This window comes from Netta rufina (assembly GCF_964035555.1).
Source record: "Netta rufina genome assembly, chromosome: 5".
Taxonomy (NCBI): Eukaryota; Metazoa; Chordata; class Aves; order Anseriformes; family Anatidae; genus Netta; species Netta rufina.
Genome location: NC_140128.1, coordinates 3,118,509 through 3,141,632, shown reverse-complemented (window position 1 = coordinate 3,141,632; position 23,124 = coordinate 3,118,509). Strand labels below are relative to the sequence as shown.

The window sequence follows — 23,124 nt, the reverse complement described above, 5'->3', positions numbered from 1 at the left end:
AATTCAGTTTTTATTTTGCTTACCAGCATGACATAAAGACTATGAATATTTTTAAAACTGTTGCTATGTCTTAGAGAAGTAATCACAAAAAAACAAGTTACCCTTAAGAGTGCTCAGGCCATAGTGTCCTGCCAGAACTTACCTGAAGAATATCTTATATGTGGTCATAAACTGTTATGCTTCTATTTTTAATAAAGATATGCTATATCCTTGATACATTTGATTAAAACAGGCATTCTCCAAAAATAATGGTACAGTTAACAAATTTACAGCATTTATGAAACAGAAGTAGGTTCCTGTCTCTACTTTTCCAGCAAAAGAGGAACAAGCAATTAGTCTTTTCTATTTCTACCTTTGCCCCTAGCTGAAGGCTATGCAGCATATCATTTTTGTACTATTAATGCTAAAAGATAGGACTTTGGTGAGGGAATTAATTGCCAGCTGAAAGAAGTTGACACCTGTAGCAGAGATAAGCATGATTACTTCAGTTACAAACCTGCACTCATTTCCTTATGCCAAGATACCTACTGTTTTGAGAATATGAGTTTGACAGAAAGCAAACATAGAAATTAACATACAGAAAATATAAAGTGTCCCCCTTGGTCTCACAGTTTTCCAGTCATCTTATAATATACAGAAATTTATTTTTTCAAACAAAAGAAAATGTCAGCTTACTACCAAGTTAATGGCAAACCAAGTCACAGAGATAGTAGAATATGACATTCACATCTTATTGTTTCATATATAAACTTTTACTTTAAAGTGTAATCTAAAATAACATACATGGTTACCAGACCAAATAGCCCATATAAACTATGCTGAAAATATCATATTTATTTACAGGAAGCCAATTAAAATTAACTTTAATTGGGTATGAGATCTTCAACAACTCTTCTCTCTCAAAGCCAGAAAACAGCCCAGCTTTATGCCGCTGGGCAGAGCTCAAACAAGGAAGATGTCCCTCACATACATGGCAAGAAAGCATCAGCCGTGTGAAGATCTGGCTCACCTTCTTCTGGAAGAGGTAGAAAGCAGCTTGCAAACCATCACTTTGATCAGGTGTCATGTCTTGTTACCTATCCCACCCTTCAGGCTTTAAAATTACATGCTAGCCTTTGCTCAAGTGAACTCCAAAGTTGCTCTTTCAGCCATTGGTGTTGTTTTGCCAATACATCATGGAACTTAGGAAAACAAAAGCTTAGACATCCTTTCATCCTGTATCAACTTCTACATGCACACATTATCATTATCTTTTAGCACTGCTAGTAATCACAACTACAAGAAATAAGCAGAAACAAGAGAAAATCTGGAATATATAATATTATTTTATAGGCACTTCTATAACCATGTAAATTGCTTCTTAATTACCTAGGTGCTTCATAGTTAACTATTGGACTATCCATAGTCCAATATCTGCTTTAAAGAAAACCAACTCACTTGGGTTGTATAAAAATGTTGCCTTTGAGACCCAAGAAATCCCACACTGCTTTACAGAGCATGAATTAGATACCAGAAGAATCATTCCTTGCAAACCCAGCATCCAGTATGCACTCAGAAACAACTCACAATGAGCCTTAATATTAGCACTTTTAGTACTAGCTCTTTAGTGATTTAATGAAAATGCTCTGCTTCAAAAGAAACAGCTAATCAGATAATCACATTAGACCGTATCACGTGGGCCTTGAGGAGTCAAGCTCCTAGAAAAATCATCAAATAAGACAACAGGATTATGTCTTATGACCACACATTGTATTTATCACAAAGCACGGCCAAAATTCACTGTCATTATAAGATTTTTACATGGTTACCTGTGTTCTATAAAATAGAGATGCTATGTTGAACAGACTATAAAAACATACTGCAAAGTTAAATATTATTAGCATGTTACTTTTATTATTAATCATGATTACCTATCGCCAAAACATTAGTACTTCGGTGTAAACACTGCAAAACACATACATGATTTAACAGATGGAATATTGACAGATTGAAACACATTTGATCTGTTATCTATCCACAAGATGTAGAAATAAGGCATATGGTCAGCAGATAGGAGAGTTTCAATTAACAGCCCTAGTGCTTTGCTTTCCTCCCACACACCTTAACTCTGTCAGTTATTCTGCTGGATTCCTCATAGTTAATCTGGTATCTTCAGGAGGTCATACCTGAGGAAGGCTGTTAGCTGGCTGAAACATCATTCTTTTATTTTTTTCGCTTTCCTGTGTACAAAGGAAACAAACAATGAATAGCTAGAGAGCTTAGTCTTAAAAAAAAAAATTAAAAATTGACAGTTTTCTGCTAGGAAGATAACTGTGTGGCCTGAGAGACTTCACTTGTTCACTCTCACACGTTTATACACAACTGACAATTTATTCCACTGAGACGATCTTGACATAAAACTGTAGAATTGATCACATCTCTGTGATAGAAGCTTGACAGTTTTCCCACACAGCACTGTCAAAACTTCCCATCAGTAGCTGTGAACAGAATTAGCAGGGTGGCCACTTAGCAACCAAATGCTTTTGTTTTTGCAATCTTACAGCGTGGCGCCGTCTTCTTTTAGGCTGAATGCACTCCTGTCCATACGATGGCCACTGAAAATCTTGGGGGGGCATTTTGCTATTCTGGCTCTCCACCTCTTCAGAATCAGAGTCATCCTGTTGCATTGAAGGAAAGTGCCTATCTGGATAGATCTCCTTCAGTTTGCTCTCAAAGAATACATCTAAGCATCGTCCAGCCTCAGCAACCTCTGAATCTGGCTGTAAGAGAATAAATAACCATTCAGTTATTCTACCTGCACAAGGAAATCATCAACAATCAGAAACAAATGCCTACCCTACCCTAATGTCTCGCTTTGGTTCTGTCTGCTACATCTCCATTAGTTTTCTGCATTTTTTCTACAGGCCATTAGCTCCTCTGCATTTACAATGTAAGTAAAAACCAGATGCTTCTATTAAGGGAAATGATTCTGCACCTCTAAGAAAAAGAGATGTGCAGTGGACTAGAAAGAATAGCCATTGCCATCGCTTAGGATGCACCCGAATTTTCCTAGCTATTTTGCTAGGTAAGCATGGCTTCTCACAGTAAACTCAGCATCATTCCAGAAAGTTGTCAGCTGAGATGTCCTCTTTGATTTGAGATCTGTATATACCTCCCGTTCTCAGATCTGCATGTATCTCAATTTTGCCATTAAATGAATAAATTAAATCTATGTAACTCCAAGAGTAAAACTGATTAATCCTCCTGCTTATCCCAGTCTAATATCTGATGTTAATGAGACCAATAGAATTATGCCACTGTGACAGCCTGAAAGCGTAACCCTCCAAGAAGTTGTATCCCCTCACCCACATATATTAGAAACGTACATAATTGAACTTTGCACAGTTCCAAAACATGAGACGCACATCAGTCACAAGTTCCTCAGGTGCAGAATAGTGGAACTTGTCCTTTTTTTGCAGCTTTTTTCGTATGATTGACAAATCCATTGGCCTTTTTATGATCTGATAATAATGTCGAGCCTGCAATAAGAATAAAATACAGGTATGTAACCTTTTTAAAACATTTCCTGTCCAGACTTCTGCTTGTGGTTTGGACAGAAGTCACTGCAGAGGATTCCTTGCAGCAAGGAAGAGGGCTCTGATCTGCTAGCTACACTTGCACATCGTCTTCCTGTATGCCTTTAGCTTTGATTAAGTATATACTTGCTTGCAAGATTGGTCTTGAAAACAGCACACTTCAGGGACTACTTTGCTATTTTCACTTCCTAAAGTTAATCCCCAGATATAAATGTCATCATTAAACCATAATCAATAATATATGTAACACTGATAATTAGCTACTATTTTCCCCTAGCAGTTTTTACAATAATGTGCTGAGATACTGGCAGCTGATACTGTGGGTAGTAGTCTGCCAAGAGTGACTAAAAAAATATGCTACTACGCACTCTTTCTAAAGTTCAACAAAAGTTTTTTTCAATGGCACCAGCTACCAGGATTTCCCACACCATAAATGTTTCTGGAACAAAATTTACTTGTTAGATAATGTGTTCTGTAAGTTCATTACAAGCTTTATTAGAATGTGTTGTTTTATATATATAGTTATAGTTATTTGGACTGTTTCTTCACATAAACACTCCTGTTATTCTCTCATTTTTCTCCTTCAACTCGTCTCACATTGTGTTCCCCTGTTAAAATCACATGAATCTACAACTTCCATAAAGTAGCCAGTTAACAGCTGAGTACATGGCTGAAACAGCAGTCAGGCTTCACACCTTCCCGTGAACACAGTCACAACTGCCTTTGTGCAACAGGCCAGGAGCAGGGAGTCCAGGGTTATTTCAGAAGCAGACCACTCCTCTGGCAATAGTACAACAATGTCATACTAATGCAACTTCCTTTATCACTTGAACACCTTACATACCCTTAGTATTCATACCATTGTCTTAAACTGACACTCAAACCTGGCCTGAGAACATTTGCCAGCATTTACCCGCCTCAAATCTGACACTTCAAAGTACTTGCAAGTGGGAAACAGCCACCTCCACCTAGGAAGCAATGTTAGTTAGAAAAAAAAAAAATGCAGTTAATATATTTCAAGAAGACAAAGGAGAAACTCATGAGGTCTACCAGAGTATTCTTTGGCTTCCCTCTAATGGAGATGTGTTCAGTACTTACCAGAGGGCTGACGGGTTCATGGAATGGGAGGCTCAGACTACTGCAGAACAGGGAAAGCACCAGCTTTTCACACTTCTGGAGAAGCCAATTTTGGGAAAAAAAATAAATAATAATTCAAAACAAATGAGTTTCACTCTTGCCCTTAGCTAATCAATCATACTGACACAGGGAGTTTTTATGTAACCTGTACATTTCTGATGCAAAATAGCGTGCTTCATTCTAGGGGAACATTTTGACTCTTGTTTATTTGTTTTTGGTTTGTTTTTTTTTTTTTTTTTTTTTTTTATATAGTTTTGAAAGTGAGGATAGTAAAAGAAATGGAAGAAAAGAAACACTTCGCAATGTATTTTGTGTGCATGTAAAATTATTCACTCAGAGGGTGGTGAAGCACTGGAACAAGTTGCCCAGAGAAGCTGTGGATGCCCCATCCCAGGAAGTGTTTGAGGCCAGGCTAGATGGGGCTTTGTGCAACCTGGTCTGGTGGGAGGTGTCCCTGCCCATGGCATGGGGTTGGAACTGGATGATCTTTAAATTCCCTTCCAATCCAAACCATTCTGTGATCTGTGATTCATACAAATGGATGTAAGCTGTTTAATCATCATTAAGTTGCAAAATATTTATACTAGTCTTCCTTTGTTCCTTCCAAAGACTTCCTTTGTTCCCCCCCACCAAACTGATTACAAGAAATGCACTACAAAATAGTTATAAGCCACATTTTCCCCCTTAAGAAAAGAAGTTTCTAATCAATTCCATTTTCTAAAAAGAACTTCACAAATCAACACCCAGATAACAGCTGTTTCTGGCCAGTTGTACCCAATGTGATGAGGGATCACATAAATGTCCAGAAGTTACATCTAGCTTTTTAAGGACACAGTCGCTCAGGTCTGGAAATAGCATGGATGAATTTGTGCAGTGCTGCAGCTCTTCAGCCTTGCCAATGAGCTGCAGTGCTCTGGGAATAATTGCTGTTTCCTTTATGTCTTATCCTAGATTTCATTTGTGTAGGGCAAGCTCAGCATCTGCATGCAGCTGTGTGAACTCACCCTCCCTGGCCAGCTGTCACTAACATACTCAGAACATCTAGTTGGAGTTTCTGGCTTCCTATTACCAATCAAACTTAAGAAAAGGTATTTTTCATAAGAGATTTGGTGGAGGAAACTGGTAATGGAGATGTAAAAGGATAAACTTCCATCTAGGCTGGGTTAACAGGGCCTACATGTAATCCTGAAGGGGATCAATGGTCCATATGAAGACAGTAAGATGATGGCAATCCAACTGAGAGTCAGAAAGCATCCACATCAGCAAATATCATTACCACTGGCCTAAACAGATGGCTGAGAGGGCACATGTCTTGAAGAAGAGAGATTAAGTGGCAGAGTGCCAAGCAAAGTTGACACAGGGAAGGTCGCTCTGCTGCTGAGTGCAACTTCTCTGTTCAAAGCAGAAGAGAATTCCAGATCTGCGAGTTTCATTTTTCTATAGCATGACATACATTTTAAATTAAACAGCAACTTTCTAGAAAGAATAGAATGATATAACTGAATATTAACACCACTTTTAGTGTATTTACTATCCTCTGAAATATTCTAGAAGGAATCAAGTCAAAACAATCAACTTTCCAATGAAGAGGCAAAGTCTCATGTTGAGATCGTATTTCCTTTCCTACAGAGTAAGGGTATATAGTTATTCCCACCTTCTGATCATAATCATCAAGGCCACACTGTGCATTGTAACTGTGGCTGTAGCGTGTGTTTTCACAGTCATATTCTACCTCTGGCTTCACTGGATTACGGCAAAGCGTACACACCCATTCGCCCCTGCAAAACAAACAAAAATTGAGTCAAATTTGGTGAGCTACCTTGTCAAATAACAAACTTCAGAAATTACTATTTGAAAACAATTCTCATTCTTAACTTGTATTACAACCGTAGGTAATCTTAAGCCCATTCTATTAGATGTCCTTCAAGATATTTGAATATAGTTAGAAGCGTAGTAATTCCAGATTCTACGTATTACACTATTTCGGTTACAGAGAAAGAGAAACACAAAATAATAAGTGTTTGAAATTACATAGCAGTAAAGCGTGCAGCTATACTGACTCAAGTTCTGTTTAAATATATAAATATTTATATAAATAAAGGTAAGGAAATACAGCCAACAGTAGGGTCACAAGAAAACAACAACAAAAAAAAAAAAAAAAACCAGCTCCATTAGATGATATATCAATTACAAAATAAATTAACGTTATCACAAAAGTCATAATGTGTGCTAGTACATAGGATCCCAAACCAAATAGACATAGTTCTGCATGAACATAACTGCCCTTCCTATTTGTTTTCAGAACCCCTTTGAAGAATTTCACGAGAACAGTGATGGAACTTGTGCAACATCAGGACCTCAAAGACAATGGTATATTGAAGAACTATCAATACAGAGGTTTAGTTAGAGGAACTAATTTAATTCATTAGTATTTAATTGCTTAGGAAGCTTATTTTGCAAGGAAAACTATTTTTTCACAGTGCTTTAAAACAAAAGGTTAATAATGACTTAGCTCTTAGAGAAAAGAAGGAAAAGCCAAGCTATGGAACTTTCTGCTTTCTTAACAGAAAGAACAAGCCAGAACTTCCAAGCTAATATCCCACAAGGTATTTTGCTCAGCTGAGACACTTATTTGGCCTTGGCAGAAATGAAGTCTTTGGTCCCACTTATAAGCGAAAAACTTATAACTGAATTCAGAATTATACAACACCAATCATGCACATTTTTCACACTTCTTAAGTTTGCTATGTGGACACATACCTAGCTGGGCATCTTTGTCACATAAAATTTGTCTGTGACAAGTTGCTACATGAGACTATATGTCTTAGGAAACCCATGTCTTAAACACTGCCAACACAAGTCCCAGTAGTCCTAAATTTCCACCAGAACTGGCTGGAAAACTGAACATTTATATATATACATTTATTTATTTTTAACTGTCGAGCTCACTGATTGCCCCTGTACTTTTGCAAGTCACTGTTCTTGCAGGAAAGAGTTGACAGCTATACCACCAATATTACATGAGAGTTAGAATTTTACTTTTTCTCCAGAAAGTTGTAAGATCTTAAAGCTTAGGTCTGCCACTTCCTTTGTTGTACTGGCCAGCTAACTGCAGGAAAGGCGTGGAAATGGTTGTTGTTAATACATACTTGAAACTAGATGAAAATACGACAATTCTTTCCTTTGTAAGAAAATAACAAAAAAGGTAAGTAGAGATGCAGTCCTTGCCTTTGTGTTCGGCTGACATATACATCTCTGAGGAAATATTCTACCCCAAGGCAGTAAGCAGAAATGGAGCACATTAGTGAAATGTCATACATACACTGGAAAGCTGAGGAGGGCTGGAACATGGCAGGAGAGATGGAAGACCTTGGGGCAGTGATCACAACACAACAGTTCTCCTCCATTAAGACACACAGCACAGAAATCTTCATTCTCAATTGTATTGACTTCCTGAGTGACTGGAGATTTTTTCATCGTGAGGGAGGTACCATTACTGAACTTCTGATCAGAAGGTAGAGTATCTACAGGAGGAGATTGTATCTGTCCTTCAGCCTGGGTTATAACAAATTTTCTGTCTTCCGTGCTCTCCTCTTTGCATTTCAGTCCTTCAGGTGGACCATCTTTATTTATCTTAAAGGAAGAAAAATCTGGGATCACACAGTCATCATTTTCATATCTAAGCATATAACAGCAGTACTTACCTGCAGAAAAATTAGTTTCTCTACAATGAACCCTACTGGAGAGGGCACTGAGTTTTAGCAGGCTTATGCTCAGCTCAGAATCAGACACTGGTTGGCCAGGTCATCTTGGTCAAGTCACTTCCTCCACATACCACAGTATCATAACACAGACAGAGTAGCATAGATCTCATGTCACAGAAACAAGCTTATATATGGTAACTGTATGAAGCACCTCTGCCACATGCAAGTTTTACAGGAAACAGATCAAGAAAAAAAAAAAAAAAGAGAGAGAGAGAGAACATTTTTTTTCTTCCCAACAGAAATTCTAATTTCATTCTGTGAAAGGAAATTCACATTTAAGACTTTGATGAAGTGATAGAATATTACACTTTTTAAAAAACTGTAACACTATAATTTCTGGAATTGGTTCCTATTATCCAAAGATGCCATGCCTGAATATGCATTTATGTTAGATTTAAGTTATTTTCCTATGTTTGTGACTAGACAGACAATCCAGACTGTTAGAATACAAAAACACTACAGCTATCTGATGAAACAGACTTCCCAGAAATGGAAGTAAAAGGGAACTATGCAGAAAACAAAAGCTGTATCCTCTTACTTCGGCCCATCACAGAAGTGTATGAGGGTGAAATGAATTATAAGAGTACTTATAAACAGACCTGTTTAGTGTATAATAACTTTCAGTAACTATGAATATAAGCCAGAGAAATAATAATGAAAAAGCAGGTAAAACTTCAAACAAATTCCACTCACTCTTATAGCCATACTTGAAGACTGGGTCCCACATTCAATTATCAGGAGGAAATTGCCCTCCTGCTCACTCTCCTGTGGCTGGAGCTTAAAAACTGGGAGCTCCCCAGATTCTGATGCATGTATCTTCAGACGTTCCAGTCTCACATAAGGAATCTTCAGCTCTCTAGGGCCAGATCTATTAAAATGAAACATGGTTAAATTAAGTCATATTCCACAAAATTCTCCTCCCTACTCAGTTTCAACATTTTCCATGTACTATTGTTTGTTCTCTTTTTCCTTTGTGACTCTTTTGGCTAAAATCTGAAAAGTTTTTCACATGCCGATTCTTTAAGAAATTGGAATACAAGAATTTTCATTTAACGATGTGTGCAAATGCATTATTAACTTCTGTCCTAAAATCTTTCCCTGACTATCCTCAAATGTATTGGTTTTAATCATCTCAATTCAAGCCTGGTTTGATGCTTTTCAGTGTGGCTGGCTTCAAATAAGAATATCATTTTGAGCATATCATTCACCTTTGCTTTAAAATCTTAGCACAGCAATAGCAAAAACCAAAATGTTATGAAATTCAAGATAACGTTAATCCTGTTACCATTATATATGTATATTTGTTAGGTTTAATTGGGGCTAAACAGCTCATAGTTGTTCAAATGAGATAAGTGCAAATATTTAAACGTTCTGAAAAATCACAAGAGAACAGGAATGCATGAACTCACCACTTGTTTTAAATTGTTTTCAAGTTTTAAGAAAATACTTCTTAACTTTCAGAATTATTATCTATAAGGAATCTTGCATTCTTTTTAAAACAAGTCTTCCATTAGCACTAAGTATGAGAAATTTTCTAAATATACGCATAAAATTTCATGGCCAGTGCTTTTCTATAAAGAAAAAAGACTGCTACCTGACATCCTGATTGCTTTTCATATCCATTTCTAAATGTTCCTTTTCACAGTTATTGGAATCTGGAACAGAAGATAAGAAAATGAATAAAATATTTATGATATCAGAGTCAGATTAGTGTAGAAAGTACTTCAATATTCATGTACTTCTGACTGGTGTTTAATATGATATCATAAGTGAATTATGGAATCATTTCATCTATATGTATATCAAATGTGTGTGCTATTTTCTATTCTGGGATACAGTCTTTCTCTCTTTCTTTGCTATCAACCACAGTTGAAAGTCCTGTATTGAATATGAGGAGCCTTTCCCAAATATTTTGTGGAAATGGTTACATTTCTATGGTATTACAGACGTACACAGATATAACACATTCATCCATGTACAGGGAACAATGTAAGTAATCCTCTTTGCCATTTATTTTTCACTTGACAACAACAGACCTGCTGAGGTCTGAATGCTTGAGGCTCAGGAAGTCTTTGCAGTCTCCTGTTCCATGCTTAGAGCTCCTGGATAATTCTAGTTACTGGAAACAGAAAAGAAATCATGCCTTCCATCTGTCTCTTAGGGACAAAAGCTATACTATAGGATTCCTTTATACCCTCCAAAATATGTAACATGTCAATTCAAAATTTTCCATTACATAAGCATGTTCATAACTGCAGCTCTTGACTGATACTAGACATCAGTAACAAAGCAGCTTTGGAGAGATGGAATGGGGGATAGAGATGAATGCTCCAACAGATGCCCCTGTAAACATCAGTCCATTGACAACCTCCATACTTTGTTAGGAATTATTTTGACGTAGATAATACTAACAAGAAAATAAACCATGTCTATCTGGAGATAAGTAAGCACCATCAAAACATAATTTTTCAAAGAACGTAGTGCAGGCCAATGGTCCCTGGCTCATTGCTTTAGAGCCATGTGCCTCTGAGATATTCTCTTGTTGTTCCCAGTCATAGGAAACACAAAATAATCGAGACTAACACGGAAAGGTGTATGTCATGTCACTCCAATGCATTATTCGCCTGTGACTGTTGCTCAGGTGAAGGCTGGTAGTCAAGGCTCTGGACAGAATTACTAAGGTGTGACCGCACACTTAGCTGAAGGAGTAGCTCTTGTACACTGTCAAACCAGAGGATGTTCCAGTGGTGCTGGGGTCCTAACCTTATTCAACATTTCCACCAGTAACTTGGCTGATGAAGAAAGAGTACTTATAAAAGATGTAGAAGACACCAACCCAGAGGGGTTGCAAGAGCGTTGGAGAATGTTGACAATCCAAAAATTATCTTGATACATTTTTTTTAAAAAATATCCTAACTCGGCATGACTGAATTGAGGCAACTCCAAGTCCTATGCTTATGAAGGAAGGATCAGATGAATGAAATCACGAAGGAAATTAACTTGACTAGGGAACTGTTCTGTAGAAGGAACTAAGGGTTAATGCTATACCCTTCACTACAAGCAAGTCAATCATGTAATGCTGCTGGAAAAGAAGGCAAATGCCATCCTGCAGCGTATTACCAGTAGTGAGGAATGTAAAACACAGGAAGCCGATAACCTGCGCTGCTCAGCACCGCAGAGGCCTCTGCTGCAACACTGCATTCAGCTGTGGGCAGCACTCTAATTGCAGAGAGCCCAGAATAGCACAGAAGGAATGAGGTGGTTTAAAAAAGAAAAGCAACTGAGCCATGAGGAGAGCCTGAAATCATCAGATTTGTTTAGTCTAGGAAAGGGGTGGGAGGATCTGCGCAAACCATGATAAGAAGAAAAGAGGCTGTATGAAGAAAAATGATGAAACGATGTAAAATTTTACCACATCCCTTAGGGGTTAGGATAAGAAGTGTTTTGCTCTAAATTAAGCTGCAATGTTTAGATTTGGTATTAAAAAAAAAAAAAAAAAAAAAAAAAGGATGAGCCACTGGACATGCACACCAAAAGGAGTGGGTTTTGGCAGCACAGCACTGCCAAAGCCAGTTAGTCCTACAGAGAGCCTCCAGCAAAGATATGCTACCTCTGCAACAAAGAATCTCTCACTGATGCATGCTGCACACCATGACGACATCTCCTTAGGTCTCCCTTCACCGCACTTCTTCAGACAGAGAGCAGGATGGGTATTATTCACTACTGATCATTCCTTGGGGAAAGGGAGCAGCATTGAGGTCAACGCTCCAGTCTTTCCATCCCTGCTCAGAGCAAATCTGTAGTGTCTGTTATGGATTACGTAATTCTGCATGCTGGGACTTTCTGTGTAGAGTGTCACACAACACAAATCAGACACTACAAAACTGCTCCTTTCAAAGTGACTTAACCTGACCGAGGCACAGCTTTTTAGGGGTGCAGCTGATCCTTACTACTCCCAGCTTACAGCTGATTGTGGCATAACTGTCACAGTTTGGCATAGTACATCTAAGAGAAGACAAATACATTTCCTTGGTTCACTGAACTAGGCCTTCTTTGTACTAATTAGAATTCTCTGTATAAAAATACAGCATGAAGATAAAAATATTAATTCATCTTTTACGGAGAAAAGCAGCCAAATATTGGCATAAGTCACAGAATAACAGCTTGATCCTGAAATCCCTTGCTTGCATGAATAGTCCCATTGACTTTTAGAGTTTGCAGGAATGAGGCTTTACAGTATAGCACAAGGATGCTGGCAATTTGCCCATGAAAAGAGTTAAGTAAGGTCTAATTCTCCATTAAGACTGAAGAAATAGGCCTTGGCTGAAGGGAATGTTCCACAGTAGAAGAGCCAAGCAAAAGCACATACTGTGAAATATGTTAACCTTACAAAAATTTGCTATATGACTGATGTGCAGGACTTAGCAGAAAGCACGTTATATTTTGGAAGTCCTTTTTTTTTTTTTTTTTTTTTTTTCTTCCCTAAATTGAATTTGGACTCTTAAAACCAGCTCTTCAATAGTCATAACAGCAGGTCTCATTAACAGGAAGTACTTTTAAGAGAACTAAAATCCAGGTACTTCACATAGTCACACTCTTTTCTTGTTCAGAGATGAAGGATATTACAAATTCAAGGCATATAATTTCCAAGCTTTCCTTCACAAATGAAATCAAACACGCTTTTCCATTGGATTAAGTACTTGGTAATATTTGAAGCTTGATGGAAAAACACATTTATGAAAGTACATTAAAAAGCATACCGTTTTGTAATGCTTGTAATGCACAGTGATAAGAAAAAAGCTCCCAAACCTAAAGAAAACAACGAAAAGCCTGGTACCTTCTTCATTTCTAAGTTGTCTCATTCTGTCATTCACAGGCAGGGAAGAATTGTTGCTGAGCACTTCAGAAGGAGAAGTACAACGCTGAGATTTTTTGACCGAAAGATTAATAGGTTCTTCCAGCACTTTTTGCATAGAAAGACTTAATTCATTTACTACATCTTGCCCATCAGAGGCCATGCTGTTTTCTAGAGGATGATCCACAGTATTCAAGTCTTCATTTTCCAGCTTCAGAGGAAAAAAAATATCAAATTTTATAATTAATTTTCTTTGTTTCCACCTTAAGCAAACAACTTGTAATCAGTCTTCAAGTACCAGCTTGAAGACTGATTGAAGCTTGAAGCCAAACTGTACTTAACTGAAACAGGCACTTTTAACTGACTAACAATAATGTGTACTACCAATGAAAATGGGGTCCTTTTCAGTAGAGGAGTTTGAGTGATTCCTACCTTGCACTTAGCGCTGCTCTGGAGCGTATCACCTGGTGCAAGGCCAGGGCTCAGGTCGCCTGGAGCTCTGCCCAGTACTAAGCTGTAGCTGGGTACTGGTTCTGGTGGAGTATCACAGTCACAACGGGTGTTCGGGGATGAACCAAGTGCTACAGCAGCCACACCTTGTATCTGTGGATCAGCGGACCTGGATAACCTTGTTGAAGGTAGTTCCATTTCTAAATCGTTTGAAAAGCCCACAATGCTTAATGATGCTGAACGCTGGGGAAAGGAATAAAAACAGTATGTTAATCAGTTTTCTGGCAGCAAAATATTGTTGTTATTTCTGTAATGGATGAGATGCTGTTTCAGCTGTAGGTAATGAAGCAGTTGAGTCACAAGGTCATGAGAGTATCTATTGCAATCGGACACCATTTCCAGAGGCTTTACAGTTTCCGTCATTAAAAGTGAAAACTGGAAAAGGAGATGCCCATGTTACTCTTCTGTGACTTAGAAAAATTGTCATCCTTTGATCACTCCCAGGCATCCTGATTTTTAACTTCCTACAATGAATGAGAAATTTAAGCAGGTAGAACACTGTCCTAAATTTATCTTTGATATCAACCCTTCTAATTTCCATTAAGCCATTCCATGAGGAATAAGATTCACACCACAAATTTTATCATTTTATTCAGCAATCATCAGATCATTTTACTCAGGATGAAATTTTAGAAAAAATAAGATTCAGATCTGACACAAACAGATGAAACTATTGTTACTTTATGATGCTAAACACTTTATGGTAGTGAGTCTGTTTCATTAAAACTGAAGGCACTTGCCATTTAAATATCATAGTGTAACCCCAAAACCATATTCTACATATTAAGAGGAAAGGATGTACATGTCTAGCTTAGAAAGAAAAGGAGAAGCCTATTTACTAAAGACTCTGAAGTAATAGTTTTAGCAATATGCATTTGCTACTATCTCGTGACTCATCACCATTAGAAATACAGAAACACTGTTATGCAAAATAAAGCGAATCCCCCCATTTAAGTGATTTCCTTAAGCTCCCTTACAGACAGGAACTTGTGACTGAACTGAAATCACATCTCTGCTAGCATCCATATGAAGCAAATATAAGCAGCCTTAAGAAGTACAGAGATCTGTGTCATTTCGATATGTAATTTTCCATTTACTTCATCATAGTTCATTGGTGTTTCATTACCCGTGGTAATTGACTGAATAAATCCTTTCCATTTGACTACCATACAGTAAGTAGTACTCATTATAATATAAATCAAGACAAAAAGAAATGTGTTGATTGCATCTGAATTAGAGTTTAATTTCATTGTACTGATTTTTCTGCTGGGGCCTGTGACTTAGAAGTGAATCTGAGACAGGACCCATTTTGTAGATGTAATTAATTTAGTTCTCAGCTGCCACTCCATTTTGGATTTTGATAACTTTGTCCATCTTAATCTGGCAGTGGTAAAATCAGTAGTCTAGACCGAGCTGTCCAGTTGTGCCTGTGTAAATCCTACATAACGCCAAAGATATCGGTCTCAAATCCCTCTGCATGCAATACATATCACCCATGTGCTAGGAGAACATTCTGCCCACAGACATTAACTTTTGTCTAAGGATGTAATATAATTGCCTTTTCCTCAGTTTGCAATAGATTCTGCAGCATTTGAGACGAAGACATCAGCTCTTCTGCAGAGTTCAGAGTGCTCTAGTAAGGCTTTATTTTTATTATTATTATTATTATTATTATTATTATTATTATTATTATTATTATTATTATTATTATTATTATCATCAGTCCTGGAGGGTCCTTGCCATCTAGAAGGCACCCCAGATATTACTGGGTCTCTGCAGCCAGGGTATTCTCACTTCTCTTTCTGCTCACTTTTGGGGGTTACTATCCCTGAATCTAAGCTTTCTGGGCTACAATAAATTCTTGGAACCAGCTGGAAACTAGGCAAGTTTCTGTTCTTCCTACCTTACATTCGAGTTGAAAACTAGAGCACAACAAATGAGGAAATGCATTGATGGAGGCACTGTTTTCTTTACACCTCATCCAACAGAGCATTTCTAAGATTGCTTAGGTTAGGTAAAACCACCACAGTTTCAAGCCAAAGGAATATACGTAAGTCAGAAAGGAATCCAGCCTTTATGATCCCACATCCTAACGATGACCACAAAGACCAGATATGTTCATGTGCTGTCATAATTTGTTTGTGACAGGTTGAATTGATCTTATATCGCTTACAGAAAATAAGTAAGAAACAGAATTCCTACTTGAACTGAACAGATAGAAATAAGGGGAAAAGGGAGGTCTGATTACAGTCTAAGTCCATTGTGAGCATTAATTAGTTCCCTCTGAGGTAATTAAGTATTTATTTAGTCGGGTTCTCAAGGCCACGAAGCATCCACAAATTCCTCTCTGAGTCACAAGGAGCTACCTAATGGTGTGCTCCAGTGGAAATGGGCATGCTGAGGCACACACATGGTAAGAACATCACACAAAGCTGTGCAGCAAGCTAACTGGAGACCTCAAGGCTACTTGCTTCTAATCACTGCACGTTTTCCTTTGCTTGTATTACAAAAGCGTGCCGTCACCTATTACGTACTGAGGCCTCGTAGACCTCTCCACATGTAACTGCACACACTGTGGGTGAAACATTAGCCCTACTACACCAACGGTAGGATTACTCTTGGCTCCAGAGAGCCAAGCTTACTTACTGGGAGCAGTCACTGGGTCTACTCTTCTTGAAGGAAGAAAGAAATACATAGACGCATAAGACTTTGTTCTAACAAACATTTTTGAAAGGTGAAAATCACTTGCATTTTATGGCTATAGCTTTTTTAGTCTTCTAGCTAGCATCAGTTTCTTAGGAGATTTTTTTTTAGATTATAAAAGCCAACATAAAACCTTACTCGTGTTAAAAAGAAAAAAGAATAATGAGGCCATCAAACTGCCATCTGTCTTTCCCTTGGGGCAAAAGTTAATTTTGTGGTTTTTTTAATGATGAAGCAACATTATGATCTTTCAGTACAAAATATTAAAACTCACAGTTAAGAACAGACACATTCCATTCTGATCCATGGAGCTGCTGTCAAGTGTGAAGTGAACAATGCACTGGGAACAAGGCTCATTAATAGCCTATTAATTCACTCCCTAAAATAATCATTTCTTTTGCCATTAGCAAAAATTTCTCTTTTCCCTTGACAGTTCAGCTAGTTTTTGCAGATGGGATGCCTTTAAAGAATTGATCTCTGTTTTATAAAAGCTCTACTGCTTTTACATTGCACCCTTTGAACAACAATAAGCATTAATTATGCTCTTGGGTAGAGGTGGCTTCAGCTGTAGGTTAATTTTGAAACTTTTGACATTTTAATGTACAGTCTGGCACATCCAACTATATCTGACATTAGAAATGGATTTCTCATTGTCTCATAATTAATTTTGGTCTGATGATCCCTATAATATAATGGCAGCAGCATCACCACCCCAAAATGCCTTCTACCACAAATTCCATAGCTATGGTAGTGACAGGTAAGAATAAAGAACATGCAAAGTGCCTTCAGAGAACAAGAAATAAACATATTGTTCAGTTCAAATATTGCTTTGATCACTGTTGCATTTAAAAAGGTCCAGTGTAAACATGCAGCACTAATACAGAAGAATTCTGAGAAGCAAATACTTACCTTGAAACACTGGGATTAGGATTTGTTAGGATTGTTTTGGCAAAGTCTCAAGGCTGTTGACATTAAGTGTCACAGATAAAGAAAGCTAAAACTAGGAACCGCCAATTCTCTTTGCTATAAGAGAAATAACACGCTGCAAATGGTTGCAGAGTAATGAACGGCTGCTATTAAGTGGAGCAATCCCCCTGGCAGCTCATTATGCTAGGAGGTTAAACAAATGTACTACTCCAATCCAGTTGTTTAACTCACCACACACAGCAGCACTGATAACACAGTCTACACATGCTTCCTATTCATATTGCCCAATTTTAGAGTAGAATCCAAAGGATTTTCTTCCTGTTTTTTTATGAGAAAAAGAATCTAAAGCTTCCTTACATTTTGTCTGAATAAATTGGAGCTAGCTTAAAGTGGAAGGAGGAAGAGATTGTATGGAGCAAGCAGCATCATGTTTTATTTATCCTTTTTTTCCAGGTCAAAGCAAAAGATTTTGTTAAATTAACATTCTGGGAAATGTACCTAATTTCATTAAGCATGAACACATGTGCGCTGTAACTACGGAATCAAAAATGTCAAAAAAAAACACAAACACTGATACTTTCAGAATTTGCAGGACTCTAAATTCCAGAGTCTGTTATCATCCTTTCCTTCACGAAATAATCCCCCTAAAACTACTAATAATGGGGGGCAAGCTCACCCTATCCCCAAGCTCAGTTTCAAAGTCCAAGGGTCAGGTATTATATTATTATTACTTCCAATTACTAAGTAATAACACCATGTTGAAGGAAATCTAGTAAAAATGAAAACCTGTACCTTGCTCCCCAAGGCTCCCCACCACAAATTTTACATTGCTTTTGAAGGAAAAAGAACAACAACAGTAAAAACATCGTAGTTAAGCACTTGCCACTAAGATGGAGGAGTTGTCCTTAATAAAGCTTAGGATAAATGTGTTCAGGCAAAATATCCGCGAAGGCCACCTACAACAAATTAAGATTGATTATTCTCTCTGAGAGTCCTGCAGCACTGGTGACATTGGCACAGCAAAGCCCAAGTAGTTCCCACACATCTAGTCCCAGGGGGAGGCAGAGAGGGGTTCCACAGGGAACTGCTACTATATTAGCTATGCCACCTATGCAATCCCACCAGTGGAATAAAACAGAAGTCTCTCAGAATGCTCTCAGTTGCGCTCCTTTTTGAAGGCATGGAATATTTTCTAGGATTTCCCCATTTCAAGTACTTCATGATGCTCGAGGCAGAGTGCTGGGACTAAGACGCTGGGACTTACTGTGAGTCACAATGAAATTTGCAAAAACCAGCATTAGAGCACTATATATGTTTCACTTGTTCTTGTATCTTGAATACTAATTCTGGTCATCCTGTCTCAAAAGGGATTTATCAAAAGAACAAAATATAGAAAAGAGGGCCAAAGATAAAAAGACCAAAGTACAGAATGGCTTCCACAAAACAAAGACACTGAGAAGACCAATAATCACTTTACAGCTTCAGAAGGAAACAGCTGGGAGGAATCTGAGTAGATACAGCTCTTCAGTAATAATTTACAAATACAGCGTATGGCATATTCAGATTTATTTTAAGCAGAAGGTGAAATGACAGCTCGAGGGAAGAAACTCTCAAAGTTTGCTGAGAAACATAAACCGTAGTTTGACAGATGCTATCATGATTGCAGTTTTCAAAAGGGCAGAACCATGAGTGCCAAAGCCTGTTATGTTTTTAGGATGAGTAAGTATGGTACAGAGTGTACCACAGCCCAGGACCCAATCCAGCAGAAGGACAAGATAAGTAATCCTCCCTCCCAGAAGTACAAGCCCTGGTTCTAACTAAAGGGGATGCGCTTAAAGTCTAAGGAGGAGAGAGATCCAGCTAGCTCTGAAACGATGGAGTCTGTTGCAGCAGTACTTCAGCCTTAAACTATAATTTTGTTGTAGATATACAGTAATTATGATGTTTCCTCATATGCCAGGTACAGCCTTTAGACCTCTTGCTCATCACAGCCGCAATGAAAATTAGATACAGATATGCAAAACAAGGACCATACGCCCTTTATTACTCCTGAAAACATAATTTGGCCAAAAAAAAAAAATCTTTTTATTCTTGCCTGTGCTTTAGAATAGATGATCTCTCCAGTCCTGTGTGCAAATGAATAACTCAACAGCATACTACGTAAAAGCAACAGGTAGGCCATATCACTGTAGAAGGTTGGTAACCTTCACAAAATTGTGAATCTGAGAGCTCATTCCTTCATACGGCAACATAACAATTCAATGACTTGCAATTCAATATTTCTGCTAGACACTGACTACATATCCCTACCACTATACCACTAGAAAACCAAAATTCTGTCCATTCGATAAAGCTGGATTTAATTTTTGACAGAGGCTGAAACATAAAACCTGAGGATATTTTACAAGTGTATGAAGTGTTTCATCATTGCTTCTCTACTTTTGTTTATCAATAATCAGCTTTAACTGTGAGGGACAGAAAACTACTCATCGGAACAACTCGAACAGGCGTCTCTGAAATCAAAGGCGCTCGGGGCATATGAGTGCCTTGCACTGTGGTGTAACGGCTGCACTAGCACTTGTCTGGGATGATCTGAATAACGCACTTGTGGTTTCCCCATTTGGGTGACGTTGTGATCCCAAGCTATTAATAGCATCTGTTCTGTATCACTTCACACATGAACACGATCCCATATTCAGACAATTCAACTAGTTATCAGTCTGTAATACCAAATGTATGTTGTAAGCACATTTCACAATTAAAACAGAGATGTTTATTTACAAAAGCAATCAAGCCTTTTACCTCTCCAAAATAAAGAAAATCGCTGGACTAATGAAAACTTTTATTTTTTGACAGATCTTGGCAAATACATCACTGATCAATTAATTCTGAGTATTGCTACATTCTGGTTCACACCACTTTCTCTTTAATGAAAGGATCTCATCAGCCAGGGAATTACCTGCTCCACTAGGAATGTTGCACACAATGAAGGGTGCCAGAGTTCAGCAAAAACTGCAGAACGAAGCCAAGAGGTCCAACAATGATTATTCTCCAAAACACAGAATGCAAATTTCCTCCTGGTAGCAAGAGGTTTCTTTAGCCATTTTCTCTACCATGTTTTCCAAGTGTAGTATTTTTGACTTCACATTCAGATTTCTCCATGTCCTCCAAGAACATGTGAGACAAAATGTTCTGAATACAGGCCATACAAGAATAAATGGATAGACACATATATGGATTTTTTTTTTTTTTTGTCTGAAGACAAGTGTGGAAACATTTAAATAGGTGAAACAGAGATGATAAAAAATAGACATATTCCCTTATTCTTAAATAAGAACAAATCTCCCATTTAAACTTAGCTTTATTCTAGTTATAAACTATTCTAGTTTATTCTAGCAAAAGCAGTCAGATACCTTTAAACAGCATTCATGGAAAAGTTATTTCAAGTTTTCCTTATTGTGGTTTTCCTTCATTATTTCTAATCAGCCATTTCCAGAGCTGTCAGGATATTGTGACTTCACCCCAAACAGCTCATTAGAAAAGATATATACAAACAAATATGGGTGGTACTGAAGCAGTTGAGTGTCCTCATTTCTTGCAGATATTCCAAGAAACCAGTAAAAACTGTAGAGACATGTGATTTCTGCACAAGAGCATGCACTTCTCAGTACCACTAGGAAAAAAAAAAAAAAATCCATTTTTTTTCCTTTCTCTTGCTGCCTTCTTAGCTTGTACAGCAAACAATAAGCATTTCTTCCTTATTTTTTATTTCTTCCTTTTTTAAAAAAAAAAAAAGAAAAAAAAAAAAAACCTCCTTTCCCCATCAAACTACAATAGACTCTCTCTTGCACATGTGCTTCAATTTTCTTCCATTTTCTGACTTTTTTCACTTCAGCTGTTGGAAGAAACCTTCCTTTGCAGGTACAGAAGACATGGATTGCTTCTTCAACATGCATGTAGAAAGAGCCCTTGAAAGTTAGTTGCTTAGCATTTCCATTTATTTTCAGAAATAACTTTGAAGGTGTGTCTGCATTACAAGAAAAATGTGTGTTCATTCTCAGGGTCTTCCTTACACCTTAAACATCTTATACTTTCAGTCATTTCCTAAGGTAAAGGTAGGCCTTTCATTGAAAATTTGCATAGCTTTCCTCAGTCCCGTGCTCTGTCTTCAGAGGCTGAGAGAGATCTGCTCCCACATGTGAAAGTTCAGAGCCAAAGACCATCATATCGTAATGTTGTGATCCCACCAGCCTGATCCAGAAATGTCATCTCATTTACAGGATTAAGTTAGCAATCGCAGATTTCATTCTGGCTTCCAAATTTGATTTGCATGCTGCTTCCATACCTTCAGTAATCATTACCTTTCTGTCTCTGCAATTCCCAAAAGGATCTCCCGCAATGTTGCATCATAAATATGTTGGATCAACAAGCTACACACAAAAACAGTATAAAATAACTTCTTTCTTTGGGTTAGGAAAGACAAGTTCTTCCACAATATTCCATGCATCAATTCCAAGAAAAAATAGTCGTGAAAGACTTCAACATGGTACAGAACATGAGTCACGCACAGAAGTACCAAACAGTTTTGAGCAACCAGAACATGTTCGGGATATTTTCAGCAAGGTAAAAAGGGAGTTTTTGCCTGCCACAAATGCACAGGTGGTATCCAGAGCCAGCAAGGATCTACTGATAAGGATGAGTTCTCCTGTTTTGGCTGATTTTTTCAATAGTTGGGGATTACCAGTGAGTGGAAGGGTCAGTAGTATGTGCTAAAATATTCTAGAGATATAGAAATTTATTATTTTTCTGCTTATGCACAAGCAAAGAGAGTATAAAAAAATCATATCCCTTTCAAAACCACAATTTCAATAACAATTAGTGTTGCTATTTCCTTGCAAGTATTTTGAAGGATGCTTTTCAGGACTTCATCGGAATCCCTGACTCCTTTTTCAAATTCAAGTGCTACTAGCATCGCACTAGCAATTACTAGCTTATAAAATCATAGAATCATGAAGGTTGGAAAAGACCTCCAAGGTCATCTGGTCCAACCATCACCCAACTACCACTGTCACCCACTAAACCACTTTATAGAACAGTTGCTGATCTGCCACCTGTGTACATACAGTACGGTGCATAGACATGTTACTGGGGGATGCACACTAGATTAGGCTATGGCTGTCTTCTAAGATTTACAAGCTATTTTGTCAACTTTTACTGTATTTTATTTTTTCACCTTAATTGCAAATTCAAATGACACATTATACTCAATATTATGAAAACATGTTTTCTATTCCAAACATTTATTTAAAAAAAAATAGTTCTTTATACCTTTCTCACTGGGTTGTAAGCTGACTGTTGCAATGTTGATTCAGGGGAGTGGCTGCTGACACTGGCTTCTTCATCTAATGACTGTGACAGGGAGGGAATATCACTTCTGTCAAGAGGAACTACAGGCTTCTGGACATCAAGTTCAGGGGAACTCTCACAGACCTACAAATCAAAATTAAGAATTAGTGTTTTCAAAATCTCAGTTTAAAAAAAAAAAAGTGGTAAACTCACATAAACACAACATACACAATATGAAAAGTCTGGAAGGACTCTAAAGCAAAGATGTTAAAAGTAAATCCAGCTAGAGAGATAAATGAAAAGAGAG

General features: G+C 37.7%; 1 protein-coding gene across 1 annotated transcript in view; it reads right to left on the bottom strand.

Moving 5' to 3' along the window:
• Positions 1-2,159: 2,159 nt before the first annotated feature.
• TRIM66 (tripartite motif containing 66) overlaps positions 2,160-23,124 on the bottom strand; it is a gene marked incomplete at both ends in the record, with an annotated part of 43,317 nt that continues 22,352 nt past the window's right edge. Inside the window, 11 exons of the mRNA XM_084287371.1 lie at positions 2,160-2,219; positions 2,541-2,759; positions 3,366-3,518; positions 4,674-4,748; positions 6,367-6,490; positions 8,035-8,345; positions 9,170-9,344; positions 10,071-10,131; positions 13,314-13,542; positions 13,764-14,024; positions 22,800-22,961. Coding sequence (XP_084143497.1) covers positions 2,160-2,219; positions 2,541-2,759; positions 3,366-3,518; positions 4,674-4,748; positions 6,367-6,490; positions 8,035-8,345; positions 9,170-9,344; positions 10,071-10,131; positions 13,314-13,542; positions 13,764-14,024; positions 22,800-22,961 — 1,830 coding nt within the window. The remainder of the gene's footprint in view (positions 2,220-2,540; positions 2,760-3,365; positions 3,519-4,673; positions 4,749-6,366; positions 6,491-8,034; positions 8,346-9,169; positions 9,345-10,070; positions 10,132-13,313; positions 13,543-13,763; positions 14,025-22,799; positions 22,962-23,124) is intronic.